The 22341-nt window shown below is 44.9% G+C and overlaps 1 protein-coding gene across 11 annotated transcripts in view; it reads left to right on the forward strand.

Annotated features, from left to right (window-relative positions):
• Window positions 1–10077, forward strand: part of BNC2 (basonuclin 2) — a 444196-nt gene extending 434119 nt beyond the window's left edge. For 9 of the 11 annotated variants that reach the window (XM_055302016.1, XM_055302018.1, XM_055302015.1 and 6 more), the window contains one exon: window positions 121–10077. In XM_055302016.1, the coding sequence (XP_055157991.1) occupies window positions 121–781 (661 nt within the window). In that variant the 3' untranslated portion in view covers window positions 782–10077. The remainder of the gene's footprint in view (window positions 1–120) is intronic. The other 2 variants (XM_055302013.1, XM_055302025.1) reach the window with 2 other exon arrangements.
• Window positions 10078–22341: the final 12264 nt, after the last annotated feature.

Genomic DNA, 22341 nt, shown 5'->3' on the forward strand with positions numbered 1-22341 from the left:
TTAGCAATGAATGTGCTTATTTGATGCCTGGTGGAAGCTGAATCAATTTTAAAATGTTCTCCTTTTTCTCACCCTCCCCACTCCCCGTATACCTCCCCCCCTTCCCTCTTGTTTTCCTAGACACAGTGCCAACATAAACCTGCATCGCAAACTGTTGACCAAAGAACTCGATGACATGGGCCTGGACTCAGTGCAGCCCTCCCTTAGCAAGGACCTTCGGGATGAATTTTTGATGAAGATCTATGGTGCCCAGCACCCCTTGGGGCTCGATGTCAGGGAAGACGCCTCCTCTCCCGCAGGGACTGAAGACTCCCACCTGAATGGGTACGGGAGAGGCATGGCAGAGGACTACATGGTCCTTGACCTGAGCACCACCTCCAGCCTCCAGTCCAGCAGTAGCATCCATTCCTCCCGAGAATCCGACGCAGGCAGTGATGAGGGGATTCTTCTCGACGACATTGATGGGGCGAGTGACAGTGGGGAGTCCGCACACAAGGCCGAGGCCCCTGCCCTCCCTGGCAGTCTCGGGGCTGAAGTCTCAGGATCTCTGATGTTCAACAGCTTGTCCGGGAGCAATGGTGGGATCATGTGCAACATTTGCCACAAAATGTACAGCAACAAGGGGACTCTGAGAGTGCACTACAAAACTGTGCATTTGCGAGAAATGCACAAGTGCAAAGTCCCTGGTTGCAATATGATGTTTTCCTCTGTGCGAAGCCGAAATCGGCACAGTCAGAACCCTAATCTCCACAAAAACATTCCCTTCACTTCAGTAGATTAGTCTCAGAACGGACACTACAGATGCCAGCTCTCACCAGATGGCCTACATATTTGAACTGCCATAGTCAGTGTGTGCTTGTGTACCTGGGTGGGTGTGGGTGTGGGTGTGTACATATGTAGACCTCTGAGTCTACATATATACACACACACATATTTTCTTTTATTTAGATATAAAAAGATAAACACTAGGTGCTTTTGAAATTGTTTTCTTTTTCCTTTATAGTTTTGGGAAAGGGGTGGAATCTTTAATTTGAGGGTAAAAACAAAGTACCCTTAAAACACACATACACACACAAACATAAAGTGTGCAACTAGCCCAAATTCTGACAGAATAAGAATTCTTGGTCCTGTCCAGAGGGACAATTTGTTGTACCCATGACTGTTGCCTGCAAAAAAATAAAAGGGAAAAAAAGAAAAAAGAAACAAAAAAGGAACTTCTTATAGTTGTCTTTTGTGAACTTTAAGGTTTTGAGAGGATCTTCAATTAAAGCATGGCAGATTCACCTGTAAATATTTAGCCTTGAGAGGCCAATGATGTAAAGCAATTGTATTGATGGTTGTTTAACTCTTTTGTTTAATTTTTACAGTTACATCCAGCTGTTAGATATGCAGGAAAAAAATAGTTTGCTGGCTAGCTCTATTCATTTATGTTAGCATTAATGCACATTTAAAAAAAAAAAAAACATGGTCTTGTTTTTACTACCTGCTAGATATAGTGATAAAGAGGTGCTGGCATGCTTTACAGCACAGATCTGATTTTTTAAAATGTCCTGTACTAGTACATAAATCCAGTCATGCACTTTTTTTCGTACACTACAAGGGGATGTGTAATATCCATGCTTCTTTCTTATCCTTAAACTATTGCCATACTTCAAGTAAGTGTCTTTTTTAAAAAAAATTCACTTGTATAAAAATGGTCTGGTCAGTATAGGGCACAAATGCCAAACAAAAGTATTAGTGTTAACACAAAACTGCCAACTTTGCACAAGTTTCCAGAAAAGAAAATACAATTAGTCACTCAGCATAACCACAGGCCAATTTGTCGGCCACCAGAAAACCGCTTTAAAAAAAAAAAAACACTTGGTGATTCTTTCAAGTGCCGAATGTTATTAGAATCAACATTGCATCCTTCTTGCTTATATGTTAAGTTACATAAAAGGAAAACAAAATTATGTGGTGTGAAACAGCCAAGGCATTTAGTCTTCAGAGGCAGGATAATATTTCAGGATACAAAAGCCCAAATTACTCACTATGGAACAAAGCTGAATACAGTAAAAGTGTTGAACACTCATTTCTAAGGACCTAACCCTTCTCCTTTAAAAAGAAAGAAAGAAGTCTGAACTGGGTTGGTCTGTTGTATGGCTGTCTAATTTGTTACAAGTTCTGCAGTAGTCCTATGATTCAGGCCTGTTTGATAGACAAAATCAAAAGACATTTCACAGCGGCAGTACTTGGAAGCTTTGAAAACATGTGCTGAACTTGAATTGAGCAACACTCCTTTCTGAAAAGCCAGACGAAGGGGGGTTTAAAATAGGATCTCTCACTGTTGAGTGTTTTGTGTTTCCCCACATGATTTGTCAGAGAGAAATGAAAGCAAGCCTGAAACCAAGCAATTGAGAGTGAGAAAGAGGGGGAGACGATTCTCCAAACCTTTTTTGTTTTGTTTTGTTTTGTTTCCGATGTTTACACATGTTGCCTGAGCTGGTTAACCACATGGGCAGCCCTCAGCTACCACAACATACTGACTAAATGATGATATTTACTCAAGTTCGGTCTGTAGCCAAAACCATTAGGATGTGCATTGCAGACTGTGTTTTGTTGTCTTTTTTTTTCTTTTTTCTTTTTTTTTTAAATGGGGGGGGACAGATAAACAAGGAATATTTTGTCTAACAGTACACAGTAACTTAAAGAGAATGTATTTCTTTTCTGCATTTAATGGCCTCAAACATTTCTCTCATCGGTCTCAAAGTTAGAAATACCCCTTTGTTTGAACTTTGCATGTTTCCATTTTTCATATGTTTTGTTATTATTTTTTCTGTGTTCACATCAGCATTCACTTCCGTTAAATTTGCCAAAGGAAACTGTTAATATGTTTCTGTTGTTGTTATTATTCCTGTAGGATTTATTGTACCTCACAGTATTTATTGTTTCCAAAAATAAGCATCATTAGTTGAGGATTCAGTATTTTTATTTGTAAAAATTTCAGAAACAATAGATTCTTAAAGATAAGCTAGACTTGTCTAGAAGCTTCATCTTTTCATCTCCTTCAGAGGATGCTATGGGGTTCGTTTAATTCATTTGTTCTCCAGTGAGGAAAGACCAAAAGTATTCACAGTACAAAAGAAACCATATCAAACACTATGTCTGTTAAATGACAAATGTTTACGGTAAAAAGCTGAGGAATTAGTAATAACCATTTTTGTTTTCTTGTACCTTTGAATTCCCCAAAGTCTTAATTGCTTTATTTTGGTGTTGTGTTAAATTGAATAGACAGAGATGTTTTCCTTTGTTTTATACCATATAAGACTATGTACAGTATGTTTGTGAAAAATTGAACTAGAATAATGAAAGTTTGTTTGCAAACATTTTGGTCCTCTTAGCGTTCTCTGTGTTGCGCTGTTGCCCCATTACCAAATGATTCAATTCAAAAAGGGTGGAAAAAATATTTTTAGTATCCCAACAAAAGATTAGGGAAACACTAGCTTTTCAATTGTGATAGACTGAATTACACCTCGTTTTACGAAAATAACACATTTTTATTTCAGTAATATTTAAAAGTTACACTCTTGTTTGAGATATTAGAACTCATCTTGTACAGAATCAATGTTTAGTCTGTTTAATTTAATGTCAACTAAAAGGTCAAATAGCCCTAGTGGGTGAATTACTTAGCTGTCAGCAGGTCACATCAGCAAATGAACCCGGCTTAGAACAAATGTTTGTTACTTGCCACAAACTGGGCTAATGTGAAGAGCCATTTAGAATAGTCCAGAAGTAATGAGATTCTCAAAGTAGAATTTCCCTTGCTCAGAAACAGGAACATGTTCACCCTGAGATTTGCCAGAGAAATGGCAAGGAGTCCTGGACAACTGGCTCTTTTTAAGCATCTCGCCTATTTGCTACTTACTACTTTTGTGCCTCAAGTGCCCAAATGTTATGGTGGCCTTCTAAATGGATGAATAACACTTTCCAGTATAAAGCCTATTTGCTTTAAAAGGGACAGGGGCAGTGGATGGAAGCAGTACATAAAATGTAAAATTCTGAAATGCACAATGCTTCCTGTCCCAAAGTGTTGCTTGTTCTTGGGATGTGTGCCTGAGTGCAGTGTTTTGACTTAACTGTAAATCTAGTTAGGATGGTGATCCCAAGACTTATTTGCAAATGGGAAGGAAAAAAATATCAGCATTTTAATCCTGGGCCCTTCGACTTTGTCCGTTCTGACTCGTTTGTTTCTTCATAGGAGTTTTCTACTGTGGAACAGTTTGTCTCTAGCTGCATCCATTCTGTGCTGGCTGAAAATTAATAGTGATGCAGATTTTCATCCAAGTAGCTTTTACCCATTTGATTGATTATAAGCACAGTTTTGTTACAGAAAATGAGGCAGTATTATTAATGTACATGTTCACTAGCTGGTGTTGAAACTTACTGTTTTGATCATTTTAAACTATGTTTTTATACATATCAGAAAGGCTTAGTCTGCTTTAGGGAATATCTGCATGCTGCAGAGAGGGACGACAAAGAGCAAGAGAAAGATGATAAGTAATTTGGTTTTAAAAATGATTAAAAAGCTTGACATTCTTTGTTCTATTAATTGTATTAAGATAAGTCAACGCAGTGTAATGCATCTCAGATCTTAGTCTAGCTGTCCAATTCAGCCTGATGCCTTTTAAAGGTTTGAAGGTATTAATGTTTTCCTTCTCCATGTGACAAACATTTTTTTTAAAACGTTTTTAGCACACTAGTGCCACAGCTCTTGTAGTATGATTTCTTTGGTCATGAATTTCCAGGCCCTTTTCCAGTAAGAGGAGAAAGACATTTAACTGGTTAATAGCCCTCTTAGTATATACATTGCTCTTAAAAAAAAAAATCTTTGAATATACTAAGAACAGGCTGTTGAGAGGCATTCTCCCCATTTTACTCAGGAGAAACCAAGCACTAGATTCCCACCAAATAAAAAAGTGACCTTTTGTTCCCCTTCTTATGTATACACCCCGGATGTGTACCAAGCAAATGAGAGTGGGGGCCACTGGCAATTAAAAGACAAAGAAGCCCATAACCAGATTGAGGTGGACATGCTGCTAACTGCTAACAGTTGACCTGAGCAGTCCTAACTTGTAGTTGGTCTGTTAGTGTTGGATTAGATTGACTAACAGTAAATAAAACTCAACTGTCATAAGACACACTACATCTGCTATCATAAAGAAACAAGTCATTCAGAAGAAACTTTCTTTAATCGTCTGGAGACACTCCTTTTCTTAACTTTTAAACAATTATAACAAATTACATTTTTTAGAAACTTGGAATATTTAAATTAGAGGATTTTGCTTCTCCCTCCCATTCTTTGTTTTCTAATGGGAAGCGTCTAAGTGTGTAAGGAGGGCAATAAAAGGCAGGTGCTAAAAGACATTAGAAAGAATGAGTTTTTCCAAAAAGCAGAGTAAGGGATACTAAGTAAGGGATTGGTACCTGCCCTGGTTTGGGGTAGCTAGAAAAGAAAATAGAGAATGAACTGTGAGTGTTGGTGCAGAAGAAAGGTCTGGTACAACTGTGCCTAGCAGCGGGTGAAAGCATACCGGTGCACTGCCCCGCAGAGCCCCGTGACCAGGTGTTCCACAGCACCCCAGTCTGAACAACAGGGAAGGCAAAGAAATTGCATGGAATAACAGGTTCCTATGGGTCAGAAGAGCAAACAAGGGAGGTTATGGGATTTTTTTTCTTTGTTTTTGGTTTTGTTTTGCAGGTGGGAAGTGATGCCAGGGTCCCTTAGGGGAGTAAAGAGATATGATGGGTCACCAGGCAAAGCTGGTGGTCAAACTGTGCTCTTAAGTGTATTTTCTCCCTTATTACTTTTGCTTGCTCCTGTAGCCATGATGCCACTTGGCTAGTCTTCTTGATCATTTACCTTCCTAAGAAGCATAAAACTTTTCTGTGTTCAAGTTTTCCCTCAAAACTAAACCATGTGGTAGTCTTCCTCATGTGAGTATTAAGACCATATCTGACCCATCTTAGACTCATTTCTGCATTCCCTATAGTTGGAAAGTTGCTCCCCATAAAGGGTAACTTGCAATTAGTTTGTAAATCAACCGTAAAACTGACAGGTGAATTAGTCTGCATTGGTCTGGCCCAAATGTGCATCCTTCCCTGTGTCCTTTCGTCATCCCCATTCTTTCCATATCTTGCCCAAGATGAAGCTTGTGGTCACACGGCAATAACTGGACATCAAATATTGTCTTTTGGCATTTGTCGAAAACTCCAAATGCCTAATAACGGATTTTTTTTAGAAGAGCATTTTTACAAGTACACCGAATTGGATCGGCATTATTGGTCATTATAATGCTATATATATTTTTGAAGCAACATACTAGACTTGTTATAAGACTATATTTTTTTCCAAAGTGTTATTGTAAATTCATTTGACCTTTACTGCAAAAAAAAAAAAAATCTTTTTTATATAGAGTATCAAGACAAGGCTCAGTTTGTAACAAATAGTGGACCATTACGAAAGAGGAGAGGAAAAAGCTGGGCTGAGCAGTGAGAAGCTTCAGTTCAATTTCACCTCATATCTTTCTAATAACTTACTTGTCACTTTATTACCTTCCAGTAATGTGAATGCTGCTGACAAGACTGTCACACTAACAGCAGACAACACCCTCTCTGCTGCAGCCCCAGCTCTCCTGGCTACTTATTGCCCTGGCCCTGAAGGGACACAAACTAATAGTGTGCTTTCCAGTTCAGCACTTGGCCATCAAATATAAAAGGATGCGTAATTGCCTGTTTATCCCTTGTGAAGGGGAAATTGAGTACAAGGGCTCGGCTTTCCCAGAGTTCCCTGATGTACACACATTCTCTCTCTCTCTCTCTCTCTCTCTCTCTCTCTCTCTCTCTCTCCCGCTCCTGCTCTCCCTCCCCTCCTCTTTCTCTTTCTTCTCGCCTTTCTCCCTCCCCTCCCAACATACAAGCACATGCACACACGCACACACACACCCCTACTAACCTGAATCTTTGGTAAGCCCGAGGCTGCCTCTCAATGCCCTCCCCAGCTATTAAGTGGACAGTAACAAGATGACTTCTTAAATAAAGGGGCAGTCGAGAGACCCCGTGACAGCATTCTCTGTGTCTTCAGAAACTTCAGTGTTGGAATCCCATGCCCACTCACTTGAGGAGTCCTGAGTGTGGCCCCCCGTGACTTGAGCATAATTTCCCACAAGTCAGTGGCGTAACAGAATTAGATCACCCCATGTTCTGGAAGGAAAGCATTAAAATATTTTTCTTTCCCTTCAAAAACTACATATGTTGGAAACAGATTGGTTGTGCATGGTGGTCAAAAGTTGTTGTTGTTTTAGCTTTGGCAGCTCACCATGGGTCTAATGGACACACGTACCTTGAAGTGACAACCTCCCAATCCATAGTGTGACATTGACCAATCAATGCTCATTTTGTTAAACTGGACTGACAATCTAAAAAAAAGTGGGGGTGGGGTGGCGGGGAGGATGGGGCTTTTTACTTTAATTACTAAAACAGGGACTACCCTATATGTAAAAGGTAAGTTCTCCACTTTGGGAGACTTTTGATAACTAGAAGTACAGTGAGCTTTACAGACTGAAGGGACGAGAGGATGAAAGGTACAAAGGAGGAATGCACAAAAACGTTGTATTCCAAAATACCTTGAGCCCAAGCGGTATGTAAGTATCGGCTGCTATTTTTGTATCGTGAACTGTTCTGAACGGCGAGATGGTGGCTGAAAAGTGGCTAGGTAGTGGCCAAGTGAAGTGCAAGATGAATCTGTGTGTCCTCCTTGAGGAACTAGGGGACCCCATGACACCTTCCAGCCTCCTAGACGCCAGTCTGCCAGAAGCCGTTGAACCCTGCCACCAACAGTCACATCACAAATATATTTGTCAGCCGAATGAGGTGCATGCAGGTGTCCTCTCTGATGTGAACTTTTGGAAAGACAAAAGCAGGAGACGTAGAGATAGCCTAACTGGTCTTTGTCAACAAATCTGTGCAAAATAATTTCATGAGCCAGTCTGAGGACTGGGAAGAAAAGCACTTTGAACAGGATTCTTGGGGTGAGAGAATAAGCAGTTGGCTTGATGTTTTGTCAGTTCCCCCGTCTATGTATATTACAATCATTTATCAAACATCTTCATACCATCTTAAATGAATTAAAAATTCAGTTGCCAAAATTGCACAGAATCTGCTAACTAGTATTAGCTTTTCCCCTTGAAATTAACAGGGATGTTTGAGGACACTTCTAATGTTTTCTTTTTAATGCTTTTTAAAAAAAAAAGTTTCATTTAAAAAAAATCTTTGAAGGGAAGGAAGAGCAGAAAAATGTATTTTAACAAAAATGGAGACATAGATAGTATAAAAATATATTTCTTGGAGAGAAAGAGAGTATCTAAATGCTATACCGAGACTTTATAAGGCTTCCTGTTGCCAAATGTGATGTTGAAATAACGCACAAGGAAGAAGGTGAATCAATCCATTATTAACTGGCTCTGCCCACTTCTGTTGCGGAACACAAGGATTGAGAGGTGACCCTGGGGAGCCCCTGGATATGTGAGAGCCCTGTCAGCTGGCCCTGTAAGTGTTTTCCAACAGAAGGGGAGACAGGCCAGCCCCCTGGGTGTCCCCCAGCGAGGGGAGCCGGCCCGGCTCAGGCACAACTTCTGAGAGGCCCCGCTGCCTGCCTCTTCCATGCTAGGACACAAAGCACCCCCCCCCCACCCCCGCCAGTGAATCAGTGCTGCAGCTGCGAGGAGCATTGATTCACGGGGTCTGAGGCTCCTCAACTCCCAGACAATGTGCTGAGTTAATAGGTTCACTTGAGATGTATAACTAAGGTTGATTGTTTATTTTTTTCATCTAGTACTCAATTTGGAGCATTTTTGCATGTATCTGTACAGAGTAATCCATTCCTCTCATTGCCTATCTTAATCTCTCCTGACTTTTCCATTCTCTTTCTACTCCCGCCCTGTGCTCTCCTTCTGATCTCACCTACACCCTTAAAAAAAAAAAAAAAATCCTTGCTGAAGTGAGAAGATAGAACACTGCCTCCTTCGTCCTGCATTTGATCACTTTGGAAATGTGTGTGTTCCCTCCTATCCAGGGTTTACATAACATGAATCGAGTGAATTAAATGTTCTAGTATTCTGTATCAACCCGATAGGACTATCTAAGATTTACAATAGATGGTGCACTTGCTTTCCTGTGCAAACTTTGGTTCAGCTGCCCTGCAGAGAAGTCTCACCATTTTCCTACCAGTGCCAGTAAAAATAAAATAAAATAAAATAAAATAATAAAATAAAATAAAGTGCAGGAGAGCTAAATGTGGATGCATGGAAGTGTTGGGAGGTCAAGGAAGGTCAAAGAACCAGGAGAAGGCTTTGGTCTGAGGCCACCTGGGCATGAGGCTCTGGGAGAGAAAGCTCTCTGTTCTCCCCTGCGGGTCACGGGCTAGTCCTTCTAGAACTAGCAAGATCCCTCACACAGTGGGGAGAACACATGACTTTCTGATTCACCCCGAGCCCACCTGTGTGTCTCAGTAACAAAAACATTTGACTCGACCTGCATATTTGACAGCAGAAGTGGCCAAAGGGAACGGAAATATCTTGAGGAGGAGAAATTCTCACCAAGATACGTCCTCTCCCTCCCCCAGAGTTTGGGGGTCTGTGCTTTGTCCCTGTCGTCCCCTCGGCCTCCAAGCCGTCTCTTTGGCTAAAGCCCGTTGGGGAGCCAAGGCTGCTCCGGCCGCCGGCGGCATCCCCGCCCGTGTGCTACCCGTGGCGTCGTAGCTTCAGAAATACTGTGTGTACCTTGAGCAAGAGTTTCGTTTCTGTTTTGTTTTGCTTTTTGGTTTGTTTTGATTAGTAGTCTAAGGGAATTAAAATTTCTTTATTTGCTGTTTCCTTTGTTGTATTTTCTGTACTATAACTGTCTACAGTATGTCTTTTGCATAAAATGCATAAGGGTTTGGGGATGTAAATGGAATTTTATTCATATTTTGTCCAAATACCTCTTGTAATTTGTATCAGAATTCTTGTACAATTTTTATATTAAAGATTTATCAGTCACTGACCCCTTCTTTCCTTCTTGATTTGAAGAAACCTCAACAGACTCCAATAGACCTTTACAAAATACACTTAGTAACACTTCAGCTCACATGGTAATTCACTGTACTGAAGCCCACTTGTATAACTCAGAGTCCGTCTCCTATTTGTACTGAATCCTGGTATTATTGAATACTCTTCTTAGGAAGATCAAACTCCTCTCTTGCTCAGATGGCGAAGCTGACTCAGAGCTATGAAGACTGTAGCCAGTCCTGACCGATCCCAGCAAACACCGCCCAGAGTCTTCCTCACCAAAGCTATCCTTTGAGGGATGACTTTTCTGCATCTCTCCAGAATTCCTTTTCCCCAGAGCCCTTTGCCCAGGTTCTTTTTAGGAAAGAAAGACCAAAGGAAGAACTTAGGCTATCTTTGCCTCTTAGCTTTCTACAAATGCATTGTCTTCCCTCCCCCGCCTTTGAAATTTGTGGACAGCAGCCAACGGGATGATGACTACATTTTTTCTTTTTCAGACTAAATGCTTGTGTTTCAGTTTATATTCCCTGGGCAGTGGTTTTCTGCAGATTGTGCTTCTTATAATCTAGAAATAAAACTAGCAGAAGGAAAGATGTCATAATCGATGACATTTCCTCCTCTTGTCATACTGCTTGAGGGACAATGGGAAGAAGCATGTAGAAGGTGCCTCTAACTCAGCACTGTTTACTACCACCCCCACCGCTGACTCCCATCTTAGCTAAAAATTCAGCTAATCCAAAAAAAGGACTAACTTTTCCTGGAGTTTCCTTTCCAAGTTGGCATTTTCTCTTCTCATCTCTAGAGCTGGATCTGTCCATCTCCCCACCTCATTCCACCCACTGACCCATCACCAGGGAAATGAGTTACCCACACTCTACGGCACCCACTGTCCTAGGCCTCTGGCCAGCAAGGGGCTGGACAGGCTGCCATCAGCCCCATGTGAGGGACCAGCCAGCCAGCCTTGGATACCACAGGCTGAGGAGCCCCCCAGGGCAATGGGGTGCCAGGCACTGAGCCTTGATGGGGTCTCCCTCCTTGATTTCTTCTGAGCATCCATAGGCAGGTTTGGGGGTAAGGGCAAAGAAATGAAAGGTTAAGCAACTTTGGAGAAGTCAACCTCCATTGACACATGTGGTTATTAAATGTCACGGATGTATTAATGCACTCCTGCAGGGAATCCAAGCATAATTATGATCTTTTCATCTGTCATAACACGTCTGTAATTGGCAAGAATTCTCCCTTGAACAGCTCCTTCTTCTTAAAAAAAAAAAAAAGTTGGTTTAAATGCTACTAAATGGTAGAAATCCTCCCGTTTAGCAAAAAGGCACCCATGAAGACAGTTCTTGGCACAAAGCTAATCAAAATTGTCTGGGTCGTGGCCACTTGCTCTCCCGAGCCACTGGAAGGCTGGCCGTCTGCTAGTTTGCCACGTGTCACTTGACAAAATGACAGTAGATTAAGTGCTACTAATTTAATAAAGCTGCTCAGAGGACAGGGTTGATCTATCAATGAAGAGCAGAGAGGATCGCATTGGCTGGGGGCTCTGGGAGGGGCAGGCGAAGAATATTGAATTGCTTGAAGTAATACTGGGAGGGAAATCTATCGATCCCCAGTAAGACGCAGTTATATTTAGTCACCTGACTCCCGGGCACCCAATCATTACCCATATTCATCAGAGATGGGTAATGAACAGAGGTATTGATTAACAGGGCTAGCTGAAGAGATTTCCCAACAGTGCTAGTTCACATTGATAGGTCTCCAATGGGAACAGAGGCCATGCAGCCCTGGAACATAACTTACTGTGTTCTAGGTCCTTCCATTGATTTTATTTTGGGAGGGGAGGGAGGGACAGTCTTGCACACAGCGATGCTCCCTTGACCTTTCTCTGAAACCCTCCTTGGGAAAAAAAAAAAAAAAAAGAAGAAGGAGGAGGAGGAGGAGGAGGAGAAGAGGAAGAAAACCAACTCATGGCCACAGTCAACAAGTAGACAGCCCTGCTGTTTTCTGCTTCTATCCTGGCTGGCTCTCCTACCTCACCTTTGACTGCTGTGTGTGTGTGTTACCCTGATTTACAGAAATGTGCTCGAAGCCGGGACATGCCAGTCAGAGCTCAGAGCCATCAGGCATTCGAAGCCTCTCCTCCCCTAAAGATCAACATATGGCTTCGGGAAATTATCGTGTTCGGCTAATTGCACCAAGTTGGCATGGTAGGAACATAATGAGTCCCGGTTTCAGCATGCTGACCCCAAACCCAGTGATGCCAGCACATAGTAACTTTCCAAGCATTTTGCCTCATGGCAGGAATCCTCATTGAGCTGCTGTTTGCAAAAGGCATTTGGTTAGATTCCTAGCGCGCGCCCTGGTCCTGCGCTGCCGTGTTCCAATCCTGCAAGCGAGTTTGCTGTGCTGTGTGTAGGAGCATTTGTCCTTGCGGGAACCAGTGGTGACCCGAATGCCGTAACCTTCGGCAGCCCTGTGCTGCCTAATGGGCGGCATGCTGCTCGAAATGCTGATCTATAACTAGAAACCATTAAACCCCGGGGGAGAAAAAAGTAAAGGATTAAGACAAGGACAGCTGTAAAAAATAAAGCTCAAATGCATCATTAGAAACCAGAAATTCACAAAGTACAACTGCCTGTCATCCACGCTGGATATTAGCAACACTTGACTTGTAGATGAATGAACTGCTCTAGGAACCTAAGTCACCCTTAACCACCGCAGCCTCAGGGAAGTTTCTCTTTGTTCCGGTCTCTCCTTATTTGAGCCCGGGTTTTCGATGACGTTGGATTTCATTTGCCTCCGATTATCCTCATCAACCTGCCCTAATTTGACTTACCTTGGCCAGCAGACCTTGTCTTCCTGAGGTACAGCCTCTCCTTCGACTTTGTCTTTTAAACACGCCACCTTCAGCCTTTTCTTTGCCCGTCTTTATTTCCTCATTATAATGTTCAGCTCAATTTCTGTTTTCTTCGCTGATACCATTAAAAAAAGAAAAAAAACCAGTTCAGTATCTTGTGATCCTCCGGGGTTAGACCATACCTTGACTTCTTTCCAAATGTAAGAGCTTAGAAGGAAAAAATATATATATACCAAAGCCTTCAATAATTTTGAATCCAGACTTCTGCACATTGTGTAGCAACTTCAGGTCTTTGGAATGCTCCAGAAAATGGTCATAAGCAATTCAAGTTGGAGGTTATCAGTGGTTTGGGGCATGTGCTGTGTAAGGTTATTTAAAATTATTAGGCCACTTCCAGGTTTTTAGAGAGATTCATTTTTACAAATATAAATGCTATTAACAATTCAAAGCACTCCCATAATTCCCCATCTTTGTTCTTCCTCATGATCTCAATTTCAATTTTTGTGTTTTTTTTTTCCTTAAGTGGAGAATTTCCTTCCAAAGTTTCCCAAAGTCATTTGCAGGCTGAAAACAAGACACTTATTTGATTATTTTCAGATGTCGCATCAATTGGTCTTCAGCAGAAAGTAATCCTGCAAGATGTTCTGCTTTTTGTTCTTTCAGAAACCGCAAACCTGTGTTTTTGAAAAATATGACTTTCTCCAAAGCCCTGAGCCTCACCCACAGAACTCACATGTGAGGAGGGTTTCAGGCTCACACATGGACTTGTTTTTGCAAGGAAGCAACAGAGTCCACTCAACTTTTCGTAGATCCCTGAGCATAAGTAGAGAGAGGGAAAGCCAGGACATGGGTGAGATCCAGGAGCGGGGGCTCACGTGGGAACTGTGCTCTACACACCTGGAAGATGAGTTGTTTCTCTAGCCTGCAGCTTGCGGTACTTAGCAGGTGATCAGTGCACAGTAACAGAATAAACAGAGGAAGGAATCAGGGATGAAGGCTGGTCAAGATGCAGCCCTCTGCCAAATACCAAAGTCAAAGCTAGCCTTACGATTAGGTGAAGGAGGCGGCTGTAACACTTGGGTAGAATGCATGTATCAGCTATTTGTGGCCTTTGAAAAGCAAATGGTATAACAGAAGCTTTGAGAAGGGAGACCACGATTCAAAGTGCCACTGAAATGGCCTTACTTTGCCATTTTTTTCCATCTTGTATTCCCGGGACCGGCCTGACCTTGTCAAAATCTGAAACCCATGCGTGGGCATCAGGGCTGGAAAAGGGTCTCCAGAAGCCCTGTTGTCAAAATGTGGGAAAGAAAACATCAAATGGTCAGAAAGAGTGGGAGAAATCGCCTATTCTCTTTCCCCTCAGTTTTCTAGTGCCTGCCTCAAATCCAAGCTACTGCCAAGAACAGCAGCAGCAAAGGGAATCTGTAGAAGCCAATACCCCAACAGGTGCTGCTGTCTCCAGGGTGGGGAGACCCGTTCTATCTCCACCTACCCTCCCACCCTTTGGTCCTGGAGGCAAACACAGTCAACTGCAGAGCACCAGCTTTCTGGCCAAAGGACTGAAAAGGCAAGGTTGGAAAGTTCCAGAAAGATCATGGAGAGGAAAAGGTATTTGAAAAACTAACGGCAGCAAACTTTCTGAATTTGGCAAAAAGACACAAACCTACAGATTCGAAAGTTTCCTTAAACCCAAACGTGATCAAGTCAAAGAAATGAACACCCAGATGCAGCATAATCAAATCACTGGGTTCCACAGATTAAAAACAATGACAATAACAACTGAGAAATATACTGCTTTACATATAGGGGAGCTGTTGGAATGACTTTTTTCCTCGGAAACCAGGAAAGCGAGAAAAAAGGAGAACAATATTTTGAAAGTGCTGAAAGAAAAGAACTGTCTACCCAGAATTCCAAATCCAGGAAAAATATTCTTCAGGGATGAAGGTGAATCAAAGACATTCTCAGATGAAGGAATTCTCAATTTTTTTGTCCAGGATACATGTTCCAAGAGAAATGTGAAAGGAAATTCCTTAGAAAGAAGGGAAATTATACCAAAAAGAAAGTTTGGATTCTCACAAAAGAAAGGCAACAGAAATGATAAATATGTGGGCAAACATAATACATTATTTTTCTGCTATTAATATTCTTTGTAATCCGAAAGCAAGAACGATAGCATTGTGTGGCGGAGTTTTCAATGTATGTGGATGTAATACATGGATGACCACGACGTAAGGCTGTTTCCTGCATGGTTCTACTCATGTGACATTGTCTGGAAGACAAAAGAAGAGGGTGGAGAAGAGAAGGGGTGGGGGTGCTGCTGGGGTGCTGGGGTGGGGGCATGGGGGGCAGCGGAGAGGGTGCAGGAAGGTGTTGGGAGAAAAAGAACTGCAGTTTCCTGTTTGCGGTGGTGGTAACACCGATCTATATAGGTACTGAATTTTATAGAACTGTCCACAGAGAAAAAGTCAATTTTACTTAATTTTTAAAAAGATTTTATTTATTTATTCATGAGAGACACAGAGAGAGAGGCAGAGACACAGGCTGAGGGAGAGGCAGGGTCCTTTCAGGGAGCCCGAGCTGGGACTCGATCCAGGGCCCTGGGGTCATGCCCTGGGTCCAAGGCAGTTTTTAGATCAGGGTTTGGCAAACTGTGTTGTGGCTTCCAAGACGGTACCTCACAGCCCCCTGCACGGGGGGAAAAAGGAGGCCACATGGGGGAAACTCTGACACCCCCAGAGAATCTCTGTTTCCCAGTTTCCCTCCTCGAGGCTCTACCCGACGCTGTGATTGAGAGAAGGGTTCTCGTCGGCCGCGCACCTGCTACTTGGCCTTCCTCCGGCTCCGACACAAGCTTTCTTTCCTTTGCCACAAAACCTCTCAATAAAGCCCACGCTCATCCTCGCCCAGGCACTCTGCAGCCCAGAGACGCTTGGGGACCGTGCCTTACCCAGCTCGCTGGCTCGCTCTGTCTCTGTCGTCGGCATTCGTAGCCTCCGTCTCTCCCTCTTGCTCGAGCGTTCTCTCCTCCTCTTGTGCTATGTTCGCCTCACCTCCAGCGGCTCCACCTACTTCACACAGCAGAGTCCAGTCCTGCGCAGAGAGGGGTTAAATAACCAGTAACTTTGCTTTGAACCAGGCCTCCTCCCGGCACCCCCGCCAGCCTGCGCGTGGCCTTCGCCTGCTCAGCCTCTGGTCAGCGTCCAGCCAAAGCCCACGCTTATCATGTCGGGGCTGAGGGCAAAGCGTCCGGCCAGCAAGGAGTCCGGGCCTGGGGGCACCGTGCTGCAGAAATCAAACATGTGCCCTGTTTGTGCCCAACTATTAACAGCTTCCCCAGCCACCCAGTCTGATGAATGCTTCCCGATTTCCACCTTCCCCGACTTCTGCAGAGTTTCCCAGGGCCAAGTCGTTGGCATGTCTGACGTCCCAACCCCCCCTTCGGTGAGTCTGGTTCTGTCCTCACCCCTCTTGCCCCTCTCCCTTGCTGGACTCTCGTAATCATCCTGCCCCTCCCTCTCTAGGCCCTCTGCTATCAAAAAACACTGCTGTAAACAAGCCCGAGAGTCTTTAAGATGAATTTTAGTCAATGTGTCTCCTCTGTAGGGTTTCCTTTCAAGCCTCGTCATTTGGATGTGAAGGATGCTGCCCTCTTTTAAGGACATTGCTGTAAAAGCAAACAAATAGAGAACATATCATTTAGAACCCAGGGTGAAAGGGTGTAAGAGGTAGATTTCACTCTGAAATCAGATTGCTAGGGGACCTGTCTCTACTTCCTATTCTTTAAAACAAATTAATATTAAGTAAAACCTGGGTGGCTCTGTGGTTGAGCGTCTACCTGTGGCTCAGGGCGTGAACCCAGGGTCCTGGGATCGAGTCCTGTGTTGGGCTCCCTGCTCAGTGAAGAGACTACATTTCCCTCTCTTTTTGCCACTGCCCCTGATTGTGCTCTCTCTCTTTCTCTCTCAAATAAATAAATAATCTAAAAAAAAAAAAAGGATCTTCTGACTTTTGGTACAGGACCATTTCCATTCTGGTTGGCATGTCCATATAATGTATTATCTAAGTTAGGACATACTTTAGAGTGAAAGAGCAAAAAAAAAAAAAAAAAAAAAAGAAAGAAAAAGAAATAAAGGAAAGCAGGCACTAGAAGTAGTTGATCGGAGCAGGAAGCTGGGACACATCCTGAACAAACCAGGACATGAGTTCACTCCAGTGAAACTTGGCGGCCCTTTGGTACACTTCCCAGCTCAAGGTCACCCAGGCTGCACCTGCCAGCCAAGCCCTTCCCACATGTATCCATTGATGTCCAGTGTCTGTCCATCCACTGAGCTCACAGAACCCAGGACTGAACTGGGCCCCTCCTAGGGCTCCTATTTAACACCTTTTAGTGCAAGCTGCCCTGGTGCTTTGCCAGACCTCCATTTGTGTGGGGCTAATGAGGCCCTGGGCAACAGTCATCCCTGGTGATTAGAAACTGAGTTGAAGAAACATTTGGGGGCGGGAAAGGGGCACTGAAAGCCTCACTGTATCAGTCAGATTCTTAACCGAAAGGAACATAGAAAGATTCTGACTTGTGTACGTAGAAATATCTATCAAACACTGTGAGCGGCCTACAGAATTGCTAAGACTGCATCACGAAGTCTGGGAAGCAGACAGGAATGCGAGATGGGAAAAAAAAGGCAAACAACTAACTAAAATATGGAAGAATTAGCCCAGTGAGGACCTGAGTGATGTTGCCAGACTGGGTTTGGTTGCTATGGCCGGTGCTGCCGCCCTGTGGACCCAGGATGACCCCCGCATCGACCCTGCTCCTCTACGGAGCCCACTCTGAATTCAATAAGCATAGTGGGTGAATCTGGCCAGTTCTAGGTCATTCCTGTTCCTACACTCTTCTGTAGAGGGAAGGAAGGTTCTGCCTACAATGATTCTATGTGTGTTCGCAGAGACCTCGGCCCCGCCCCGGGCAAAGGATTATGCTCTTCTGCCCCCTTAACATCAGCGGGCTTTGACCATGTGGCTTATTTTAGCCAATGAAATAGGAACAGAAATGACGTGGGTTGCTTACAAGTGGAAGCACTAAGAGCCGGTGTGTGCCTTGCCACGCGTTTTCCCTCTGCCTCGAGAATGGCACTGCTCTAGATCAGGGCTGCTGAGTACTAACATGCAGCATTAGCAGGAATTAAACCTTGTTTTTTTTTGGTGTGGTGTTTTTTGTTGTCGTTGTTGTTTTAAAGATTTTATTTATTTATTCATGAGAGACAGAGAGAGAGAGGCAGAGACAGAAGCAGGCTCTCTGTGGTGAGCCGGATGCGGGACTCAATCCCAGGACCCCGGGATCACACCCCAAGCCACTAAGGTGCCCCAGGATTAAAACTTTGCAAGCCACTGAGATTGGAGAGGGTGTCATTTGTCACTAGGACATTGCTTACCTTATCCTGACTGATACAGTCAGGATACTGACTGATACTGATACTGAGTCAGCTCTCAGCAAGAGTCAAGATTCATATGATGGAGAATTCCCAAACATAGAAGCAGACCAAAATAATAATAATAAGAAGAAGAAATTAAAAAAATACTAATTTAAAAAATCCATCTTCACATATGTGATTCATCCAAATGTTAATTTTTCAAGAATCATCTCCCTCTTCAAGGTCTTACTTACCCTGTAGCTCTCCCTAGTGCTGCCCAAAGGTCCCCACAGTATGATCAGAGCAGAGTTGGCTTGGGTAGAACCCTTGAGGCCAAATCAGCAAGCTCTTCACAATCTCTGGTGTGTGTATGTTAGAGAGATTATTTATATTGATCTTGCCTTTAAAAAAAATCTCTGAATGTTAAAATTGATCAGGAAAGGCTTCCACTGGGAGAGAATGGTTTTTGAAAAACACTCAGGTGGATTTGGACAATAAGAAGTTGCAAAATGTGTGTGTATATGTATGTGCACGTGTGTGCACGTGTGTGTATGTATGTGTATAAATGTGTGTGCATGTATATGTGTGTGCACATGTGCATGCACATGTAATTGCATGTGTGTATAGGTGTACGTGTGTATGTGCATGTGTACCAACTTTGATTTTACGTGGGTTTATTTCTAAAAAATGAGTTACATTTTGTAATAAACTTAATGAAAATAAGGAATCCGTTGTTTTTCTAGTTATAGGATCAAAATAGTTGTGCCTGTTTGCTATAGAATTATTTTTCCAAGACGCCTGGGTGGCTCAGCGGTTGAGCGTCTGCCTTGGGCTCAGGTCGTGATCCCGGGGTCCTGGGATCAAGTCCTGCATCGGGCTCCCTGCAGGGATCCTGCTTCTCCCTCTGCCTCTGTCTCTACCTTTCTCTCTGTGTCTCTCATGAATAAATAAATAAAATGTTAAAAAAAAAGAATTATTTTTCCTATCCCAAGGAAATTAATTTGAGCACCATTTCCTGGCTTCCCCCAAAGTTTTAAGGTTCCACTACTTCATTCACATCAGCTCACGATGTTCACAGTTCACAGATGGAAAAGAATCCTTATGTCCAAAAAACAGGTTGACCAACAAATTGCAGAGCGAACTTACCGTCGAGCCTTTGCAGAAGAGGCTGTGCAGAGTCCGGGGCCGGGGGGCCCACCTTCTCGGAGGCTCAGCCCTCCCCGCCCTCCCTCACCCCGTCATCCGTTCGCTTCTCCGCCTGCCCAGCCTCAGGCCGTGACCTACCACCTGGTCACTCTGACAGAGGCCGCTGCCAGCGCCTAAAGGACTGGTGTCCCCCGGTCCCCCCGGACGGCTGTGGTGTCCACCGGGGCCGCAGCCCCCTCGAAACTTCCTGTCTTCGCTCCACTGAGATTTCTCTTCCCTGGCCTCCGCCTCAAACCTTCCCTTCTCAGGGCCCTGGGGGGCATCTCCTGGGCCCCGTCCTTCCTGCCCCTTCTCCCTTAGAGACGCTGTTGGGCCTCTGCTCGCCTCCTGCTCAGGAAGGGAGCAGCTCCTGCGTGCTCACCGCGCTCCGCAGCCCCTGGGCCGCCTTTCCACCCGCCCGCCCGGCCTCGGCCTCGGGGCAGCATCCTCCCGGCACCTTGGGACTGGACAGCCCGCTCTCTTCTCTGCCTCCCGCGTTTCCCAGTTGGGGTGACTGCCCAGCACGGACCCTCTCCTCTTTCTCCCCCAAGTCACGGGAGTAACAACGCTTGCTTCTCTTCCTGCCCTTGACTTCTCCCTCCCCCTCCTCCCCACTCCCCCTGACTTCCATCTGGGCCATCACTGCGGCTCTTACCTGCTCCCCCAGACTCCCATCCACCAGCACCATGTCCTGGGGGCCACATCCAGCTGCTCGGAACTCAACCTCCTCACGAACGAAGCTGACTCCCCTTAGGACGGCACCAGGTCCTTCACGACTTGCTTCCACACACCTCTCAAGCCTCGACTGCTACTAACTCTCCTTTGTTTCGTGACTCCTCGCCCATTTTTATGGACCTAAGAAAGAAAAGCCTCTCTAGAGACTCTCTAGGGAGGCTGGGAGGTTCTCTGGACCCTCTAGACTGTCTGGAGACTGGGATTCGTCTGTCTCCAGGTGTGAGACCCTCCGAGAAGGTGACTTGCTTCATTGGCTTCAGGCCCCCTGCTCTCCCCACAAGCCTTCCTCTTGTCACTCTGAAGTGCCCTGAGCTTCAGAACCTCCTCTGTAAGGTGGCACTACCCTCACCTCGCACTGTTTTGAGGACTTACTGACCTATAACTAAAACCACTTACCCCCATGCCTGGCACATGGCAGGTACTCAAGACGCAGGGTTCTTTCCTTTATTTCTCGACCACACATATTTGTCTTCTAAGCAGTAGAGCATTGTCTGGAGGTGTTATCCTTTTCACACCCACTCATCATTTCTTCATCCCCTGTTTACGGGCAACTCGCACAGGGCATAGTCCTGGGTTCCGGGGATACCTGAGTGAGGAGCCCAGCACCACCGGGTGCCTGGTCTTAGCACAGGGCCGGGGCTCCTTCTCTAGCCACAGTGGAAGCGGGTGTCCCTCAGCACGCGGGCCCAGGCGGCACAGTTTCATCTCATCTCATCTCTTTCTTTCACTTTGATTTCTGGTGCTTTCCTCCAACACGTATAGCTCATGGCAGCATATGATTGGAAAGAAAATAACTCGGAAAAAACAAAGTGCTCCAAGATACGTAAAGGGTCGTGACGTACCCCCATGGTGAAAATGCCCAACAATGGAGAAGAAACGAGGCCAAGAAATCTTCATGTTTGACTAAATAAAGTGTTCCTCACCAGCACGAGCTGTTCAGCTCAGACAGCAGGAGGGACCTGCAGGTGTTTGGATGGGGGCACCCTATCCATGGACTGACTTCCCTCCATATTGCTCCCAGCCAGAGTATAGTCATTCCCATTACTTCTGGATCAATCCGTTTGGACCAAATCTCCTGAATCCACAGGCTGGGGTCAGGTCCTTCTTTGTGGCTCTAGTGCGGAGCTGAGTGCCTGGAACGAGGTAGGTGCTCAGCAAATCCTGGCGACCGTCCACTCTGGGCAAAGGCCCCGTAGCCGCCGGAGCCCAGCTTACTCACCGCTGCAATCATCTCCTAGGCCCGGGGCTTGGTGCACAGTAGGTGCTTGGCCAACGTCTGTTAAATAAGCAAAGGAATGAACAAAGGGCTGGAAGGGCGTGAGCGGAGAGATGTCGAGAAGCTCCTTCTCAGCCCACGTCTGTGATGGCGCAGCGGGAGGCTGCGGCTCTCAGCGGACCGAGGGGCCCGTGTCCCTGCCCTCGCAGGGTCGCGCCCGAGCGAGGCCGAGGCCTCCCCCATCGCACAACGGGAGGCCTCCCCTGACCAGGCTGCTTTGGAAAACTGCTTGCACCTGGCCTGGAAGAACACAATTAAAAGACGCCGTAAAAATTGACAGATCCCAGTGCGGAGGGCCGAAAATACATTACAATTCCAATCGAACTATAAATAAAGCCCCTAAATTAAATAAATCTCACACAATTATGGATTAAAACATGTTTAGTGTTAATGGCCTTGCACATGGACCCTGACTCCCGAAATTGTTGCTGAGGCTGCATGGCTGGGGGATTGCATCATAATTAACACCAGGCCATCCCGGGAGGGGCCGGCCTGGGGTTCAACTGTGGGCCTTGAGGAGGTGAGGGGGGCACCCACGAGGCTTCCCGCTCCCCAATGCTGACCTGACCCTTTCTTGGCGACACCGATACTTTGCTTGGAAGGACCTGGAGGTGGCCATTCTTGCCGAGGGCCTGCCCTTGGGCACAAAGGCTTATTCTAGGTTTAGTGCTCTGGCTCCTCTGCTTGCACGCTTTGTTGCACACATGTCTGTGTGCACCAAATAAATGACCCAGTACCAAAAAAGGGTTGTGGAAGAAATATCTGGATAGTTCCGTTACTGCTCACTCCTACCCT

This window comes from Nyctereutes procyonoides, unplaced genomic scaffold, assembly GCF_905146905.1.
Source record: "Nyctereutes procyonoides isolate TBG_1078 unplaced genomic scaffold, NYPRO_anot_genome, whole genome shotgun sequence".
Lineage (NCBI taxonomy): Eukaryota > Metazoa > Chordata > Mammalia > Carnivora > Canidae > Nyctereutes > Nyctereutes procyonoides.